Genomic DNA, 21,221 nt, shown 5'->3' on the forward strand with positions numbered 1-21,221 from the left:
CCTACAGACTGAGTTTCAGTTCTACATCCTTGCCACATTTGGTATGGTCACTCATTTTAATTTTAGCTTATTCTAGTGGGTGTTCAGTGGTAGCTCACTGTAGTTTTAATTTGCCTCTCCTCAATGACTAACTGATGTAGAGCCTTCTTTTGTGTGCTTTTTGCCATCCTGGTGTTTTTTTTTTTTTTTTTTTTTGCGGTACGCGGGCCTCTCACTACTGTGGCCTCTCCCGTTGCGGAGCACAGGCTCCGGACGCGCAGGCCCAGCGGCCATGGCTCACGGGCCCAGCTGCTCCGCTGCATGTGGGATCTTCCCGGACTGAGGCTCGAACCCGTGTCCCCTGCATCGGCAGGCGGACTCTCAACCACTGCGCCACCAGGGAAGCCCCCGGTGTGTTTTTTGATGAAAGTATCTGTTCACATCTTTTCCTATTTAACAATTAAAAAAAAATTGTAGTAACATAAAATCTACTATCTTAACTACTTTTAACCATTTATATAGTAGTGTTAAGTGCATTCACTTTGTTGTGCAACCAATCTTCAGAATTCTTTTTGTCTTGTAAAACAGTTACCTATATTTTTTAAAGTATTAGGTTGTTTTGAAATTTCTTTATATATTCAGATATAAATGCTTTATCAGATATATGCTTTTTCTTTATATATTTAGATATAAATCCTTTGTCAGGTATATGCTTTACAAATATTTTCTCCCAGTCTGTGTTTTGTGTTTTCAGTTTACTCTGCATCTTGAAATTGTCCATGATGGGAATGATTTAATCCACATTAATAGACAGATTGCTATAAATCAGGACTTTATTTTTTGTTGATTGTCTGTACTCAAGAAAAGTAATGGGGAAAGGTTAATAAGGCAGATGAAACTTAAAATTATGTTATGTCTGTAACCTTTACACTGTGACAAGCACGAAAAAATGAGGAAAGAAATATGCTTTCCAGTATTTGAAAAACTATTGTTTAATAAGCAAAGAAGTCATTCAAGTCATTGTTGAATGAGTGAAATTCAGACATATGTCTTCATTATTTCACTCTTGTCATTTGCAGCCATTGCTTGGCTGTGGGTCAAAGAGTTCAGCTACCATCAGTGAAAGTATTCTGGGACAATCAGTTGCCTAAGCTGAATTTGCAGTAAAGAGTATTTTATATTTTTTCATTGTTTGTCAGTTGTGTGATACGTCTTTCTTTATTTCAGTAAAATTTATAATAAGCTTATGTATATATGTATACAGTTTTTTCCTACAGAGCCATTTGTTAAACATTTACTGGCTGTACACTAAATAGTAAGCATTAAGGGAAATATTTCTAGACTCACATAGCTTGAGTCAAGAAAGAAAAATGAAGTTATGAAACCAAGTCATTGTATGGGTGATCAGAGAACCAATGTAAAGCTGAGACCAGAGGACGAAAAGGATGGGATGAGTAGTAGGGAGAGAAAATGAAAGGCATAATACACAGAAGGTCAGGTCAATTCTCTTACCACTAAAGACACAGAGGGACGTGAGTTGTTTCTTGTAGATTATTTGTTTTGCTCTGATTTGACTTGGTCTTATCATTTTTATGTATGTAATAGTCTGTTTATGGTATTGAAGAGGAATGTTAAGAGCTCACATATTATTAATGTTACATTAGCAACTTCAAATAAGCCTTGAATATTTCCAAATATAATTTTCCTTCAGACCAAATACTTTTTAACATTTAAAATTGGAACACAGGGGGACTTCCCTGGTGGTCCAGTGGTTAAGACTCCATGCTTCCACTGCAGGGGGCACGGGTTTGATCTCTGGTTGGTGAACTAAGATCCTGCATGCTGTGCAGCATGGCCCCCCCACAAAATAAATAAATAAATAAATAAAATAACAGTGGAACACAAAACAATGATGTGTTCCCTGTTATCTTCTATAAGTTGCATCATTATCTATCAATACATTGCTTTTTAATCTGTACACATAATGTTTACCATAATTATTAGATTTCTTTCAAAAGTTTTTTTTTCCCCAGAATAACTTGATTTTGAATCTGATGATTAAGTTAAACATTTTTTTGTTTTGTAGCCATGCAGGGTATACGTACTGTGGGTCTTGTGCTGCTCATGCTTACAAACAAGTGGATCCATCTATTACGTAAGTAATATAGTTAGATACCTTTTTGATTAGGTGGTTGGGAATTATAATTGCTTTGTCACTGAAGTAATTTGTTTTACATACTTATATACTTGATTTCATTAAGAATTTGACTTTATGAATTTGATTATACCTTATATAGGTTATGAAAAGCTTTAATACTATTTTTCATTATCTGAACATTTAGCTTCTACCTTCCCTTTGTTTGGTAAAATGTTTAGTTCTGGAAGTGTTAGAAGGTTAATACAGTATTGTGATTTATACGAAATATGTATTTGGTCATTTAGATGACCAAAATATATTTCACATATATATTCAGTCTTTTTCCACAGTTACTGGCTCACAGCTCCCAAAACCCTTGGAATTTCCTAAGTGGTGAGAATGGCAAAGGTTTTTCTTGTATGTTAATAAGGTGACTTTCGGACCCCACCTAAGCATGGGGCTGCCAGGTTGCCAGGATAACCAACCTTGTGTTTAGAGGGTTGGAATTTTCATTCCCAATCCCTGACCTCCCCTGGGGAGGGGAGAGAGCCTGGAGGTTGAATCAGTTGCCATCATGACTATGTAATAAAGCCCCCATAAAAACCCAAAGGGACAGGGTTCGGAGAGCTTCCAGGTTGGTGAACACGTGGAGATTTGGGGAGAGTGGCCTGCCTGGAGAGGGCATGGAAGGTCCTGGCTCTTTCCCCTTGCCTTGTCCTATGCACCTCTTCCATCTGGCTGTTGCTAAGTTATATCTTTTTATAATAAACCGGTGACCTAGTAAGTGAAATATTTCTCTGAGTTTTGTGAGCCGCTCTAGCAAATTAAACCTCTGATTTATAACCGGTCTGTCAGAAGTATAGGTAACAACCTGGACTTATGATTGGCCTCTGAATTGAAATTCAAGGAGGTGGTTGTTGGAATCGCCAATCTGTAACTGGTTGGTCAGAAGCACAAGTGACAACCTGGGCTTGTGACTGGCATCTGAGATGGGGGATGGGTGTGGGTGTGGGGACGTTTTTGTAGGACTGAACCCGTAACCTGTGGAATCTGATGCTATCTCAAGGTAGATAGTGTCAGAATTGAGTGTGCCCCCTCTTCCACTCACGTGAACGCACACAGTGGAATTGGGTCCAGGAACATTAACAGTTAAATATTTTGGTTTTTAAAATTTTCTTTGAAAACCTGGAGATGAATACTTTTAAGAAAAATTCAAAGCCCTTTGTTCTATTTTAATCACTTTATAATTGAAAATTCTTTATTGCACGTGTTAGGTTGTGTTTAATGAATGAAGAATAATTTCTCATTGACAGGATAAGGTACCTGAGTTATTTTAGAATCTGACAATGAATTTAATATGGTTTTTGAAGTATATTAGCTCTTAATAATTTAATGACAGCTCTGAAATTAGCTTAAAAAAAATCTTTCTGTCAAATTGAGACTGAGTCGTATACTACTCTCTAAAATGAGAAATTTGTGAACTTTAAAAGCTTAGTATACCACTCTCTAAAATAAGAAACTTGTGAAGTTTCAAAAGTTTCTGCTGGAATTAGCCACCCAAATTACTTAATTTGCTGACCAACATTTTATTTAAATAGTTAATTCACTACATGTGAACCAGTGTCAGGTTCTAGTCTATATTGCCAGTTGTACATACACTGTGTGAATAGGTGAAACTGATCATTTTAATTCTGTCAAATGTTGTTAGGTTAGACCCGTACTAGTAGAGATGAAGTATAATCATTCAGAAGTAACTCACAATAGCCCTGAGTTTAAAAAGAAAATCTCACCCACAGCCTACTCCTTTATGAGCAATTAGTTCAAATTGTCAAAGCAAAAAAGCTGCTCTCTTTTGTTTTTATGTAGTATGCTCTGCACATTTTATCAGGCCTTTATTGAAAATTATTTTGTAGTAAGTTTTTAATAATAAATAAAATGATAATATTGCCAGATTGAGGAGGTTTTGGTTAGCTCCACCTCCTTTATGATGTTTTGATGCATATCTTTAACAAATAATTCATAATACATATTTAATGTATAATTTTAACTTGTTTCATGAATAAGAGTAAAATAGAAATTAGATTGTAAAGCTTTTCAGAAGCTTCCTTTATTTGACCCTGGGCCTATAAACCAACATAATCAAGGCTAGTTTATATAACAGCCTTTTCCAAACCTTTTTCTATTTGGCAGAACTTTTATTGATGATGATATGTGCTAAAAGGGTACCCCTGAATTAAATTTGGCCTAGGAATATGTAGAGAGCCTATATTGATATAAGTGGAAATTGTGTGTTAAATAAGTTGATGGACAGTGAGAATGGAAAGGAAAAAGATAATAAGGGAAGAGAGTCAAGGACTAAGAAGGTGACAATAAAGGAGATCAGTAAAAAGAAATGCAAATGATGGATGATGATGTGATCAGTTTATTTTTATAATTAGTATATAGTAATTGAATTCTGAATAAATAAGTGTGAAGGTCTCAGTGTTAAAAATAATCATGGACAGTCTTGTTGTATTCTCTTGGAAGTGGCCCTCCCTGAGATTTGCAATATCTTCATAGTTCTTTAAGAAAATAGAGAAAACATCCTTTTGGGAATAATAAGTATAGAGAAAAAATAACAGTCCAAGAGAGAAGGATAAATTTGATACCACTAGCTTCCATTCTTCTTTCCCATTCCCATTCTCTACGTGTCAACCAGGATCATCTTTTGTCCTTAAAATTTGAATGGATCTTTTACCTTTGCATGATTTTGTAACATCTTGCATGAACATTTGGAAAATATTTGTTCATTGAGTCATGCAGATCTTTCAAATGTTGACATTTCATCATACGATGTAAAAAAAAATCACATTTGTTAATAGCACCATCAATTTCATGAGAAAAAATTTTAATTATTGGGAAGCTTTTTTGCAAAAGTCTAATTTTCACTTAAAAGTTTCAATTTTATCATTGGCAACAAATACGTCAAATATTTTCTTTGAAGTGTCAGGCTCATTTTGTTCATTTTCTAAAAAATTTCTGCTGGATACCTAAATTGGAATAACCACAATTTGTCTACAGTCATTTTTTTGAAGTAAAAATTGTGTTCCGTGGAAAAAAGTCTACTTCAGCTCATAACTCAAAATCACACAGATGCTTTTTCCTTGAGACATACTTCTGTATGCAGTAGAAGTGCTTTATGTGTTTATCACCACAAATTGAATGCATTTTGTCATACAGAATATTTTTATAAAACTGTACTCGAAGTTCAAAATTTAATGAAATTAAATGAAACTGGCTTAAAAAAAAATACAGCATGGGTGAAGGTGAAGAATACATGACTACTAGTACATTTTGATTCCGTTACCTTGGTTGTAGCCAGCAGTATACCCAGTCTTACTATTGTACTACAAGTGCAAATGTTAACATGTTGAAAAGGCAAATAACTTCTCTGTATTAGTATGAAAATAGTTTTGATTTTGTGGACTCCTTGAAAGGTTCTTGTGAGTTCACACTTTGCTGTGATTCAGAGTGATTGGTGTGATTCAGGGTGATTGGATTTATATTGTGGATAAGGTATTGGAGAAGGCATCTCTGGGGAAATGATTTTTAAGCCAAGCAAAAGAAACAATTACACGTGAAGAAGTTTTGAAATAGGCAAAGATATTCTTGTTATCAAGGAACTGCAAGACCAGTGTGCATAAAGTACTGAGATCCAGCGGGGGAAGAATAATAACACAAGAAGGGGCCAGTTGATATGAGACTTTAGAACCCATTTTAAGGATTTTTGTATTTTATCCTCTGACCAAGAAAAGCCATTGAAAGACTTTTTAAGCAGGGAAGTGATATGATCTGATTCATGTTTTAGAAAGAATACTCAGGCTGTTTAAGGAATTTTAAAAATTATACATTTAATTAAGTTCTTTCCCATATTTAGAGTTGCAAAGTCTTTTCCTATTACTAAAACTTTAATTAAAAACCGGAACTCAGGATGTTACTTAGATAGTAACTTGATTTTGATTCATATCTTTCAGAAAACCTTGCAGGGCAGAAAAAGAATGCCAAAAGGAATCTTTTTTGGGGCCACATGACATTTTATTCTTTAGTTAAAATATCTCCACTTAACCATGAAACACTTTAAAAAAATTACTTGTGTTCCATTATTTAGTATAAGTAGTTGAATATTTATGAGAACAGACACTCAGGTAACTCATGTGTTAGGTGTACAGACTGCACTCCTCATAGTAAGTAACTCCACAAATGTGGATTATCTGGAGGTATTATTATATGTGAAATACATTTATTTCTGAAAGAATGCCTACTGATTTTTTTCTATTTTTTTATATTAAAGGTTTCTTTTACGTGTATGGCAACAGTGATTATATGCCAATATTTAAAAGTTACTCTTTTAAGACAAAGAACTTTGTAATTAATTGAAGGGAGAGAAAGTGGCATTACTTTCAATGCTTGTATTACATTTCTCTCCAAAATATTTGTATGGTCTTGGTGTTTATGGATCTAGCAATCTAGGGGGAAAAATGCATTATCTTTTATTTACACTATTAATTGTCTTATAGCATATAGCTAACACAGAGACTCATTCTGAGATTACTACTTGTTCAATATCCAGTTTCTTTTTTCTTCTCTCAATGAAAAGAAGTCTTTTTTGGTTTGTTTTTGGGTATATCACTTTTAAGGGTTTTATATTGATGGGACCTAAATCTCTTTTTTCCTATTATCTCTCTTAACTAAATGTGGAACTTCACTATGTTGCTTTTGGATGAGTTTCAACCTTTGGGTACACAGTTGGATAATTCAGACTGATGGGACCCCTTTTCCCCACCAGACTTTATCTTTTCATCTAGGTTGGGTCTGACAAAAAGGCAAGCAATTGAATAGTCACGTATTAGAGGAGGCAGTTAGGCTTTCGAAGCTGACCTCGGGTCTTTATTTCTGGAGTAACGCTCATCTTTTAGCCACTGTTAGAAGAACCTTGTTATACTTACCTATGAAATATATCTATGCCTAGATTGATTTTTAAAAGTCATTTCATATTTTAATTATATATTCTGAATTTCCCAGGAGTGTTCTGATTTTAAATATTCTATCCCTCTCTCTTTTCATAGAAATACATTCCTCAATCATAAAAATACTTTTTTTTCTTACTTGATTCTTGATTCATATAATACCTATCCTTAAGCAAGTTTCCTAAGCACTCAAATTTACCATTTTCTATGTCCCTCATTAAACTTTAATTTTAAAAATGTGGTGATATTTTTGTGCTGTTAAGATACAAGAACATAGTGGTATCTTTTGTTCATTTAGGAATCTATAGATCTGATTTTTTTTTTCTGAAATGGTTATTGAGTTGATCATAGAGATGGTGACAAGAAGTGGGTATTAGCAGGGGAGGCGAGGAAATGGATTATGTTTCTGACTAGAAATGGCCTGTGAGTGAAGTCTTACATGTGGGCTCTGAGTGACATCTTGAGGATTGCAACATCTTGAGGAGATTTTGGGACTAAACTGAGAATTACCTTTTCCTTATCCACATCTTTCTTATCCACCCCTGCCCCCCAACACCCCATATAGCAAGTAAGATATAGATGACAGTAGGTTAATTTTCTTAGCTGTAATAGAATTCTGTCAAAATAAATATATTGCTAAAGCACACATTCCTTGGCCTGCAAGTTTTTGATGTGAAAGAGATACAGCTCTGTGATTCAGTCTTTGTGTTTTTGTCCATTAGATGAGCAATGGGTAGCACTTAATTTTCTAGGTATATAGCTTACATATATTCCTTTTTTTCTTATAGTTTTGGTTCTTTTGTGTCTGTAACTTTGTGTGTGTGTGTGTGTGTGTGTGTGTGTGTGTGTGTTGTGGGGAAAATTTTGTTCATATGAATCTGGGAGAAACAACGAAAATGGAGAGTTTGGAATTTAGATTGTAGAGATGTTTGAGATAAAATGGAGAATAAGTTAATTTTACTCTTGATGTTAAGATAAAAGGATTGTAAAGATTTAATCTACAGTTTAGCCTAGTTCTTTTCTTTAGCCTACAGTGCAAATAACACATAATTTTCTTTGTTTTTGAGAATGACTTCTACTTGAATGGGAACTGAGAAAGCTTATTACACAGAGTTCTCAACAAGATGCCTTTTTTCTCTGCCATGGAAGAAATGTAGAAATAGCTTTAACAGAATGCTTCTTTGTAATGATATTTTGGATTTTTAGAATTTATACTTTTATGGATTTTTATTAATGTTGTAGGCAAGTTTAGAATTTGTTATTTTGAGATTTTAATAGATGAAGTGTTTAAAATTCAATTAATACAGCTATTGAAAACCTTTTGTAGCCTAGCCATTGTGAATACAGAGGTGATTTTAAGCATAGTCGGTTGGTTTACTGTAGATAATCAGTAACTAGTATTCCCAGGTGTTAAACATGGTTCTTTTAAAGACCTTCCAACAAAAAGATAGAGATAAGTAATTGAACTTAATTAACTGAGGAGCAAGTCATTGGTAGGAACATTAGTTTGCTAGTGCTGCCATAACAAACTACCATCAACTAGGGGACTGAAACAACAGAAATTTATTTTCTCACAGTTCTAGATGCTGGAAAAGTCCAAGATGGTTTGGCAGGGTTGGTTTCTTCTTAGGTTTCTTCCTTGGCTTGCAGATGACTGTCTTCCTGATGCCTCTTCACATGGTCAATCACCTCTCTGTGCATGTGCACCCCTGGTGTCTCTTCCTCTTCTTATAAGGACACCAGTCATATTGAATTCAGGCCTCACGGTAATGACCTCATTTTAGCTTAATCACCTCTTTAAAGACCTTATCTCCAAATAGGTTCCATTTTGAGGTACAGGGGTTGAAACTTCAACGTATGATTTCAAGAGAACACAGTTTAGCATATAGCAGTAGGTAATGAACTCAATCAAGGAAAACAATATTACATGTAATTTTTAAAAATTACTTGTTTTTTCCTTTTTATTTAATAAAGTTTTTGTAGAAGTGCAATTGTTCTGTGTTTTTTATTGTATATCTCCTAGCCGGAGAATTTTCATCCTTGGGCCTTCTCATCATGTGCCCCTTTCTCGATGTGCACTTTCCAGTGTGGATATATATAGGACACCTCTGTATGACCTTCGTATTGACCAAAAGAGTAAGTATATAGAAATTTTATAGTTTGTAAACAGCTGAAGTTTTTACAAATAGGAACTATAAGTTAATTTACAGTTAAAAGTATTAGTATCATAGTAATATTTGAATTGTAAAAATAAAATTTGTTATAACTAATCTGCAAAAAACAAAAACTAAGAAAGAAAATCTTCCATATGCCTAAAAGACAACTATAGTTTTTCTGCCAGCCGCAAAAATCTGTCAGATCCGCTAGTCTTTGGAGTGTACTGGTTACATTTATAATCAGGGAAGTACCATGTACTTGTTATACAGTGAGACAAGAAATTGGTACCCATAACAACTTGTTGAAACATTTTGGGCATGTTTGTCTTCCTCTGTGTATAACAGTTCCCTCACCGTAAATGGATAATGGTGATAATGACTTTATATCCTCATATATAATTTTTATGGGAAAAAAATTGAGACCGTAGTTGTGAAACTCTGCAAGAAGGGTGCCACATAAATCTTAAGTGCATTTTATTTTTAAAACGTATCTATTATTTTGATTTTTAAATAGAATTCTAGAAATCACAGTTTTTATTTAATCATGTCTCATTTTGTACATAATTTAAAAAATACCAAACAATACAGAGACTACTATAACAAATACTCATGTACTTATCATCCACACTTGACTCAGAATTTCCCCTCATCTGAACTCAATTTGATTTCCCCAAAGTAACCACACTCATGAACTTGGTGTGTATCCTTCCAGTTCATCAAATTATATTTTAAGTACATTGAGTGTTTTTATTGTTTCAAGAAATTTTGCAACAAATTCTTCTGTAGAATGAAGAAAGCCATTTGCAGAGGAAATGATCACCTCTTTTTCTTTAATTTTTAGGCCTAAATTTTCATAATTTGGGGTTTTAACTATTATAGAGTATTAGCAATTTGTTGTTAGGATATAGGTTATTAATGAAACTAGCCTTACTCCCTGGAATGGTTTTAGGGTACACATTTTTCAAATATTTAAAATGCTTTTAAAATTTTTATTTTTTTCTTCCAGTTCTATTGAGATATAGTTGACATACAACACTACATAGGTTTAAGTTATACAATATGGTGATTTGACTTTACATACATCATGAAATGATAAGTTTAGCGAATATCCATCATCTCATATAGATACAAAATTAAAGAAATAGAAAAAAATATTTTTTTCCCTTGTGATGTGAACTCTTAGGATTTACTCTCAACAACTTGTATATAACATACAGCAGTGTTTATTATATTTATCATGTTGTACATTACATCCCTAGTACTTACTTATCTTATTACTGGAAGTTTGTACCTTTTTACGACCTTCATTCCAATTCCCCTTTCCTCTGGGACACGCTTTATTTTTAAAACCTTGTTGGGGCATTCAGAAAATTTTGGTTTTGGATAGACTGACAATGAGGAATGGAGGATTTTTAATCAGGTATAATTTTATAGAAAAAAAAGTCATACCGTTATTTGTTCGTTTCTTTGTTATTGGTAAACCCATTTATGGATGTAGTTATAAAAATGCTGGTTTTGTTCAATGATAAAATAAAAATATTCTTATATCTTTTTTTACATATTTCATCATTTTCTTGCTATATATTGATAATATTTAGTTTTAAGTGGAATTCATCAGAAGGATTTGAATTACTAAATCATTTTAAAATTTTAAGATTATTTAAGGCATGGTACTGTGGTAAATTTATATTCCAGTCTATACCACGAGCTTAATTTTTAATGTTGAGGAAAATAGCATTCTCAGAAGGAATTTTCTTTTCTTATCTTAGTATGACAGGAACCTGAGGTGTAAAATAATAAGTCTGTACATTGTATTAAAAAACAAAACAAAACTCAAAAACTATATTATTAACCTCATGAGTAAGTAGACCAGGGGATTTTTCCATATTTCAGTAAGATTTCTAATCAACTGTTCTTGTTAATATCTACAGATTGAATAAGGTCAAGGATAAGCTTAGACTCAGAGGTGATTTTAGATATAATGAAAGGAATTGATGAAAAATTAAAATTACTATTTTTTATGTAACTATGTAACATGTGAAAGTGCTGAATAAATCATTACATGTCTTACTGTTTTGTCTGGTATGTAAGAAGCTAGTTGTTTTTTCCTTTTTTTAAACTAAAAATGGAGAATATTATGTGGTGCTTTTTGTCTCTTGCCAAAGCATGTAGTTTGTGTTACTGGATAGAGTCTCACAGGGTAAGGATATACATTAATATATTTGTTTTACTATATTTTGAAATCTCTAGTTTACGGAGAACTGTGGAAGACAGGAATGTTTGAACGAATGTCTCTGCAGACAGATGAAGATGAACACAGTATTGAAATGCATTTGCCTTATACAGCTAAAGCCATGGAAAGGTATATTAATTAATATAAGAAATCCCAGAGAAATCATGGATATTAATTTCTTTGGAATTATTTTAACTAGGGTGAGATAATCATTAGGGTAAAGAGTTTTAAAATTTTTGTTGAAATGAAATAAAAATTTGGGATTGGATTTTCTGAATATGGATTGAAGTTGGTTTTGAGTAGTTTGCCTATGAAGGCTTAACGTGTAAAGTGACGTGGTTGTCTTATTAGGTAGAAATATTAAAAGAAAAAAACAACAACCCGTGTGTGTGTGTTTGTGTGTATTGATTTGCCTGTTATCTTATTCATTATACATTCATTTATCTCAGAGTAACAATTACATTCTTTCATGTTATAGTGCTATAAGTAAGTAATCATAAAATTTTAGATTTGGAAGTAACTTTGGAGGTAATTTATTTCAGCCTTATCAAAGTACATGAATCTCTATTATAAAAGAGATTATTGTATAATAATATATAATAAAAGAGATTATCTAAATATAATATAGATCTGTTATAAAAGAGATCTCTTTTATAAAAAGTGCTTGACAGATTCTTATTTGGTACCTGCTAAAAGGTCTTCTAGTGATAGGGTGTTCACTAGACTATAAGTAGAGTGAAGACAGGGACAATATCTATTTTGTTTTCCACTTATACCCCAGTGCCTAGCACAACGCCTGTCACGTAGTAGTCAATTTATTTTGGTAAAATGAAAGAATTGTTTTAAGAGCTTTCTTTCTTCTTTTAGGGCAATATTCAAATTAGGAAGTTTTCCTTTTATAGGTCACATTTCTCTAATTTTTTCAACCATTTCCTTTATATGGACTTAATATTCCATATGTAGTTTGACTAGTTCTAAATATGGTGAGATTATTCCTTCTCTGGTCCTCATTACTGTATTCTCTTAGGAAAATAAGTAGTGCATTATAGATTTTCAGTAAATATTTGTCAATTAAATGCATTAATGAAGTCTGAGATTATCTAAGCAGTTATTATGCTGATATGGCTTACCTTACTATTGTATATATATACTGATATATACTTGTCTGATATACTTGTGGTCAGCTGAAACCCCAAGGCTTTTTTATACTGTTAAGCTGGATTATTTCTCCTCTTGTACTTTTGTGGTTGATTTCTTTTTAACCCTAAATGTGTTTGTCTCTTCAGTTATTTCTGTTTAATTTTTCCATGTTGCTTTTATTCCATTATTGCAGTTTTGGGGGTTATTTCCACTCTTAATTCTGTTATCAAAGTATCATTTACTTCTCTCAGTCTTATGTTATCCACATCTTTTCACAATGATAACTATGAGGAATTAACATAAACCTGAAGAAGTTTCCAAAAATAGTGTGATATTAAATTATAAGCAGTATAATTTTAGGTTAATTGTTTTAATACATTCTAATTCTTTAGAAGTTATTAAACCAATATAGGCTGTTTAAGTTTTGGAATCCTAGTGTAATCAGAACATCCCATTCTTCAACTACATAGGACAGTAGAAAACTTTTGTTATTTGCTGAAATGTTTGCATATTTTGTCATAAGAAAATATATGTTAGACTTAATAAATTTCAATACAATAGGACCAGTAAACTGCCAACAGTATCCTTAAGGAAGCTTTAATAAAATAACATTTTTGTTGTTATTTCAAAAGTAAAACAGGCATAATGTGGAAATTTAGGAAAATAGAAATTTGAAACCAGTGAACAAAATTTTTGTTCATAATTTCCTATTAAATAGTGTTAAATAACCACTTTTAAGTATATCACTTCTCAAGAAAACCTTCCCTACATCTCAGATTACATTAGGATTCCTAATACTGACTCTTAGAAAGTACCTAGTACTTTTCCTTTGTAGTCTTTGCTGCGCTCACTACCTGTATCAGTCTTTCATTACTGAGTAACAAATTGCCTCAACGCTTAGTGACTTAAAATCATAACTATTTTATTGCTCACAATTTTTGGATCAGGAGTTTGAGTAGGGAATACCTTGCTCTGGTCCACAAGATACTGACTGAGATGGCTGGAGTGGGCCTTGAGGATCCAAGATGGCCTTAGTGCTGGCTTTTACTTGAGACACCTCATCTGTTCTCTAGATGGCCTGTTTGTTTACCAACCAGGGCTTTTCTATATTCTTGGTTTCTCTGTAGAAGGATAGTCTGGATTTCTTTACATGGTGATTCTGGATAACAAGAGAACAAAACCAGAAGTTTCTTGGCCCATTAAGGCCTAGGCCTGAAACTACATAGTATCATTTCAACTGCATTTTGTTTTTCAAAGGAGAAATAGATGCCACCTCTTGGCAGGAGGAGTAGCATATGTGTACAGGAGTAGGAGGTATTGTTGGCAGCCATCTTTGCAGATGGCTACCACAATTCTTCCTCTGGTGGACAATTCACATTTCTCCAACATGGAGGGCACCCCCAGCTCTCCTAAGATGCCCAGAAATCTCATCCAGTTATGACCTCAGGTTCGAAGTCCATTATCTTATGATCTGCATTAGGTTGGGATATGGATGAGGCTCCTTGGGTGTAGCTCTTTTTGATTTGGATACCTGTGCACTAAGAAGGCAAGTCTCCCCCTCCCCCTCCCAATACACTCAGTATACAGTTTTGAGACAAGGACAGTAAAGCACAATAGTTACTTCCGTTGCAGAGTGAAAGAATGGGAAGCATGTAGTAGTCTCTGGTCCAAAGCAATTCTGAACTCTAACCAGGAAATAGAAAATATCCTTGATTATGGCTTGGTTCTGTCTTCTGGTAGTGGCTTCATAATTCATTACAGATGGTTCCTGACTTATGATGATTCCACTTAAGATTTTTTGGCTTTTTGATGGTGTGAAAGTGATACATATTAAGTAGAAACTGTACTTCGAATTTTGATCTTTTCCCAGGCTAGCAATGTGTGTGCTTACTCTCTCATGTTTCTGGGCAGTGGCAGTGAGTCGCAGCACCCAGGCAGCCTCATGATCAGAAGGGTGAACAACCGGTACACTTAAAATCCTCTGAACCAAGACAACCATTCTGTTTTTCATTTTCAGTACAGTGTTCAATAAATTACATGAGAGATTCAACACTTTATTATGAAAAAGGCTTCGTGTTAGATGATTTGCCCAACTGTAGACTAATGTAAATGTTCTAAGCACATTTAATGTAGGCTAGGCTAAGCTATGATGTTTAGTAGGTTAGGTGTATTAAATGTATTTTCGACTTACAGTGGGTTTATTGAGACTTAACCCCATTTAAGTTGAGGAAGACCTGTATTATTCTTAGCTCTTGACTGGATCCTTTCGGCTTTTGGCTCTCCTCTCTGAGTCATTTTTACTTTTCCATAAGAAATGGGCCTTGTTTGCATCTAAGTAGCAGTTTTAGTCTGCTTCATGTATGTGACAGTTTAAGAGCCTAAAGGCCTCTTTTTATTTGGAATAGTGTTTTGTTTTGTTTTTTAGTACAAACTGATTGAACTCCATTAAACACTTTGTGGGTTTTCTGTACATCAGATTATAAGTGCATTCCATTAGACAAAAGTCACATCCACAGTTCTTTCTGAGACAGGCTTCTTTCTACTTTGGATCTCAAGTTAGGGGCCTGGAGTTTCTTAGAAGCCCTTTTACCTTCCTGAGAGAGTATACAAGCACTGTCTTAAGTCTTCCTGAGGTCCTAATACATTTTACAGATGCGTTTTGATTTGATGCCTCTGAGCCCATGTTCTTGGTAGCACTGTGGATTTGATCTTTGTCCTTATGCTGTTTCTTTGACAGTTTTCTGCTATCTGTAGAGGCTAGCGATGAGAAAGTTATTTTCCAACCAAGCAACTCCTGGTTGGAAATATTTCTTTTAAATTCTGCTTATAATTCTTTAGCTCATGTTTTTCTTCTTGTACCTTCTCATACTTGGCTGTAAAGAAGCCATTGACACTTTGAATATTTTGTCTGGAAATCTTCTTAGCTATTTTTAATCTTTAAGTGTATTTTTAATCTTCTAAGTTACGTTATGCTAATTGTTCTCCCAGTAAATAATACGGATAACTCTATTTCTAGCCTCCTATAGCAGTGTCCTTACTGCTCATCCAGTTTCCAGGCTCCTTGTTGCCCTTTCAACTTCCACCTATCTCTGTGTCCACAAAGCCAATATTATATTTTTTAGGTTTCTCTTACAGTAATACGCTTTCCAGGTACTATTTTTTGGTCTCAGTTATCTATTGCAGCATGGCATATCACCTTAAAGTACCTTTTTTTTTTTGTTTATGATTCTTTGGGCTAGAAATTTGGTCAGGGATGAGTGGCAACCAGTCATCTCTGTTTTATCTGCTGCCAGTTGAGACAGGTTGACTTAGGCTAGATGTTCCAAGGTGCTCTCACTTTCTGTTTGGGGCTATGATGCAGGTTGTCTGCTGGGCACCTTAGTTCTCATCTTGGTGCTATCTCCACTTGTTGTTACTCTTCCTTCAGGGCCTGTCTCTTACACATGGTTTCCCTTTCCTGCTGGACTATCCTGAAGTACATGGCAGTTCAGGGTAACAAGAAAACAAGTAGAAACTTCTAGGCCTCTTAATATTTAGGCTTGGAACTGGCACAGTATCACTTATGTTGCATTCTACTTGGCAAAGTAAGTTGGAAGGCTAGGTTCAAAGGGAAGGAGAAATTGGCTCTATACCTAATGGGAGGGGTGGCATGAGCATTCAGAAGTGGGAGGAATTTTGGTGATTATATTTGTAGACAACCTACCACAGTAGCACTGCAGTTAAATAGCTCTTTATCTCCCTTCTCTGGTACTTCCCTAACCTATTCCCTACTCCAGGGCAGCTAGTCTACCCTGTATCTTCTGTACCCGTCTCAGTACCTGGTACACAAAAGGATCTCAATAATTAATTGTTGAATAAATTAATAACAATCTATTTTTAATACTTCTATTAAATATTTTTCCCAAAAATGAGATCAGTTTTTTTTTATTAACTGCTTTTCATATCATGAACCTATTTCCATGTCATTTTTTAAACTCCTTTTTATTGGGTATACATAGGACTTTCTAGTATATGTCTCTGTAATACTTCAATTGATCATTTAATTTTAAAACTTTTCCCTCATTTTTCACTACTATAAAAACAGGTTTAACAATTAAATATCTATTATTTATAATTTTCTTATTTTAAACAGATTTAAAAATGATATTCATTAGAGGTTATAGAGGAGAAAACATAAAATGACCCATAATCCCCTTGCTCAGTTAATTCTGTTGACATTTAAAAAATGGATGTACATGGTTTAAAAGTGTAAACAACATCAAGAAGTACAAAATGAGCAGTGAAAGCCGCTTTGCTTCTCCTCAACCAGTGTTTACTGACAGTAAAAATTATTATAGATATGCTAACATATATGTATGCATATATGTTTGTGTATATACAATATATGTATAAGATTTATACATACACATGTTTTTGTGAAAATTAAAACATGTAAATAGGAGATGATATCTTAAGTATTTTATTCTGATCCTTTTTTTCCATATATTATCTTTACGATTGAAATTCATAGTATTTTTTTGTTTTTGTTTTTGCGGTACGCGGCCTCTCACTGTCGTGGCCTCTCCCGTTGCGGAGCACAGGCTCCGGACGCGCAGGCTCAGCGGCCATGGCTCACGGGCCCAGCCGCTCTGCGGCATGTGAGATCTTCCCAGACCGGGGCACGAACCCACGTCCCCTGCATCGGCAGGCGGACTCTCAACCACTGCGCCACCAGGGAAGTCCAGAAATTCATAGTTTTTAATATTGCATATAATTACATTTGAGAGAGTTAAGTTTGGATATGTAGAAATCGTATATCTTGAAAAAAAATGTTCACTCTTAACAACATGATCCCACCTCTTCTTTTTCTTTGCATTTTACTCTGTTCAGTTATCTTTCGCCCCTTTTATTCCTTTCTCTATATCATTCCCATTTACTCTATTTACAGTTTAAATTTTTAATTGATTTCTGAGGTAATTTACATACTGTAAAATATGCTCTTTATGGCATAGAAGTCTGTGAATATTGATAAATGCAGAGTTGTAAATATTCACCATCGTCAACATATAGAACAATTCCTTTGCCCTAATTTCAGTGCTTTTCTTTTTTGTTCAGAAAAAATGTGCAAAGTAAATAGAGTTCTTTAGTAACTTTCAAAGTGTTTGAGAAATATGACCCTATAAAAATGTTCATGTTGGGGCTTCCCTGGTGGCGCAGTGGTTGAGAGTCCGCCTGCAGATGCAGGGGACGTGGATTCGTGCCCCGGTCCGGGAGGGTCCCACATGCCATGGAGCGGCTGGGACCGTGAGCCATGGCCACTGGGCCTGCGCGTCCGGAGCCTGTGCTCCGCAGCGGGAGAGGCCACGGCAGTGGGAGGCCCGTGTACCGCAAAAAAAAAAAAAAAAAAAAAAAGTTCATGTTCACTGTAAAAATATCATTATTATCTTTTTAGCCATATAATGCTTTTTGTTACTAATATTTTGGAACATGGGCAACTTGAAAGCACAGTACCGTGTATTTAAATCTGTTTCATCTTATGTTTCAGGTTCTAGCCAATCTTAGAAATTCACCATGGTTAGGATTTGGTAACTTAGTACTTATACCATTATATATATCTAGAAAATCTTGATTTTGTATAGTTTAATCCAAATTGTTAAACCTAATTCTTGTAATTCTTGTGTTTATTTGTATTAATTATAGTTTTGAGTTCCCTGAGTGAGAATGTCAGATGCCTTGTATGGTATTAATTACTATTAACTGAACATTTTTTCTATTTGTAACATCTTATACTAGTATAATACATTTGTGATAATTGATGAACCAATATTGATACATGATTATTAACTGAAGTTCATAGTTTAATTAGGGTTCACTCTTTGTGTTATATAGTTTATGGGTTTTGCGAAGTGCCTCATGTCATGTATCTACCATTATAGTACCCTGTAAAATAGTTTTACTGCCCTAAAAATCCCCTGTGCTTTACCTATTCGTCTTCTCCCCCCTCTCTACCTCCATCCAACCCCTGGTAACTGCTGATCTTTTTACTGTCTTCATAGTCATACAGTTTCTAGAATATCATGTAGTTGGAATCATGCAGTATGTAGCCTTTTCAGGTTGGCTTCTTTAACTTGGTAATATATTTTCAAGATTCCTTCATGTCTTTTTATGGCTTGGTAGCTTATTTTTCTTTATGTTGAATAATAGTCCATTTTATGGGTGTATCACAGTGTATCCATTTACCTATTAAGAGATTATTGATATACTTGGATTAATATCTGTTACATTTGTTACCATTTTCTGTTCATTGCCCTTGTTCTTTATTTCTTTTTTGTCTTCCCCTCTTTTTCTTCTTGCTCAGGTTTTAATTGAGCATTTAATATGAATTCATTTTCTTTCCTCTCTTTGTATATTGATTATACTTCTTTTTACTTTGTTTAGTGGTTGCTTTAAAGTTTGCAACATACATTTGCAACTGATGCAAGTGTACTTTCAAGTAACACTGTACTGATTCATGTAGTGCAAGTATCTTATAACAGAGTATTCCCGATTTCTCCTTCCTGTCCCTTATAACATTGTTATCATTCATAAGCTATAATTACTAAACACATTATTGCTATAATTATTTTGAACAATTGTTATCTGTTGGATCAATTAAGAATAAGAAAAATAAAATGAAATAAACAAAAGATGTTATTTTACATTCTTTTATCCCTCTCTAATGTGCTTCCTTTCTTTTATGTCGATATGAGTCTATGACCTATATCATTTTCCTTGTCTCAGAAGGACTTTTTGGCAGTTTATAGCTCTGATTTTATTTTATTTATTTTAAAATATTTATTTATTTGGCTGTATTGGGTCTTAGTAGCGGTGTGCGGGTTCTTCTCTAGATGTGGCGCACAGGCTCCAGAGCACATGGGCTCAGTAGTGCGGCCCTCAGGTTTAGTTGCCCCGCAGCATGTAGGATCTTAGTTCCCCAACCAGGGATCAAACCCGCTTCCCCTGCATTGGAAGGCAGATTCTTAACCACTGGACCACCAGGGAAGTTCCTGATTTTATTATTTAAAACTTGTTATTTTGGGTTGGAAAAAGGATTTCTTTTCCTTTACCTTTGTCACCTTCTCAGGAATACACAAGAGACTCCTTTTCCAATGTTGCTGTTAATCACAGATTAAGAATAATGTATTTTATTCATGGGGAGTAATTAAGTAGGCTAGTAAACAAAACTCATTTTGGCCCATAATCGTAATTCCCCTTGCCTTCAGTTTTACTAGTTATTGATGTAAATATTTAATTTTTTTTTTTTTTTTGCGGTACTCGGGCCTCTCACTGTTGTGGCCTCTCCCGTTGCGGAGCACAGGCTCCAGACACACGTAGGCTCAGTGGCCATGGCTCACGGGCCCAGCCGCTCCGTGGCATGTGGGATCTTCCCGGACCGGGGCACGAACCCGTGTCCCCTGCATCAGCAGGCGGACTCTCAACCACTGCGCCACCAGGGAAGCCCTGATTGTTTTTAAGATGACATTTACTCTCAAAATTTAAAAATTTTGGTTAATCTGAATTTTTCCGGTATTAGTAGAGTTGCCTAACTGTGCAAGGAATGACAGGTGATAAAAAATAAGTAAATATTTTGTGTTTCCTCAGCATATAGTCTAGTAGGAGAGATATCTATATAAATAAATGTAATATAATTCAAAATGTAATAAGTACGATTGAAGAGTTTATAGGAACAGAAAAGGGGGGGTGTAGGTGATAACTGAGTTAGGGGAGCACAGAAGGCTTTGTGAGAAGGTGATATTTGAGTGGACTTTGAGGATGGCTATAATTTTCACAGAATGGGGCAGAATTTTTTGAGGGAAAGGGAGTACTGTAAATACAAAGTATAGGAGTAAGAAAGCCCAGGGCTTATTTTAAGAACAGAAAATTAATCGACTTAGCTTGCAGGAGTTACAGAAGGCTGAACTAGTAACTGAGGTCTGTCTGTAGATGTTTTTTGGCCTGCATAGTTAGAAAAAGTTTTTTCACAGATATGAATGTTTTTAGTTGGATATTGGTCCTGCCACTTCCTGTTATCTTATACCTTATCTGACTTTTCACACATATATGATACCAACGTGGGACTGGAGACATTTGAATAGGTAACTTTGTAGAGGTGTAGAGTAAGAGGGCCAAGATTAGAAAGTTGGAAAGTAGGTTGGGACAGGATTATGAAGGGCATTGAATGTCATTTTAAGATATTTGTATTTCATTCCATGATTGGCATAGAGCTAGTAAAAGTTCCTCAGCAAAAGAGGGAGATGATTAGAACTTGACTATAAGAGTATTACTCTTTGATGGCGTGATGGTACTGTGAAGGATGGATTAGAATTGGAAGAGGTTGGTAGAAATGGTTTAGAAATCACGGGGGCTTTGAACTAACGTAGTGGTGGATAGGGTAGCAGACTGAGCAGATTATGGGAGACATTTAAAGGTTAGAATGAGCAAAACTTGGTAAATATTTCTATGTGGTAGAGTAAGATAATTTTAAGATAAGTTTAAGGCCTAAGAGTATACAATTATCAGAGATGGTAAAGCTGTTAAGTTTTAGGTGTAAA

At 34.6% G+C, this 21,221-nt stretch overlaps 1 protein-coding gene across 1 annotated transcript in view; it reads left to right on the forward strand.

Annotated features, from left to right (window-relative positions):
* Positions 1-21,221, forward strand: part of MEMO1 (mediator of cell motility 1) — a 130,387-nt gene that overhangs the window by 80,155 nt on the left and 29,011 nt on the right. The window contains exons 4-6 of the mRNA XM_079940721.1: positions 2,066-2,134; positions 9,146-9,258; positions 11,529-11,640. Of these exons, the coding sequence (XP_079796847.1) occupies positions 2,066-2,134; positions 9,146-9,258; positions 11,529-11,640 (294 nt within the window). The remainder of the gene's footprint in view (positions 1-2,065; positions 2,135-9,145; positions 9,259-11,528; positions 11,641-21,221) is intronic.

Source organism: Stenella coeruleoalba (assembly GCF_951394435.1).
Source record: "Stenella coeruleoalba genome assembly, chromosome: 13".
NCBI lineage: Eukaryota > Metazoa > Chordata > Mammalia > Artiodactyla > Delphinidae > Stenella > Stenella coeruleoalba.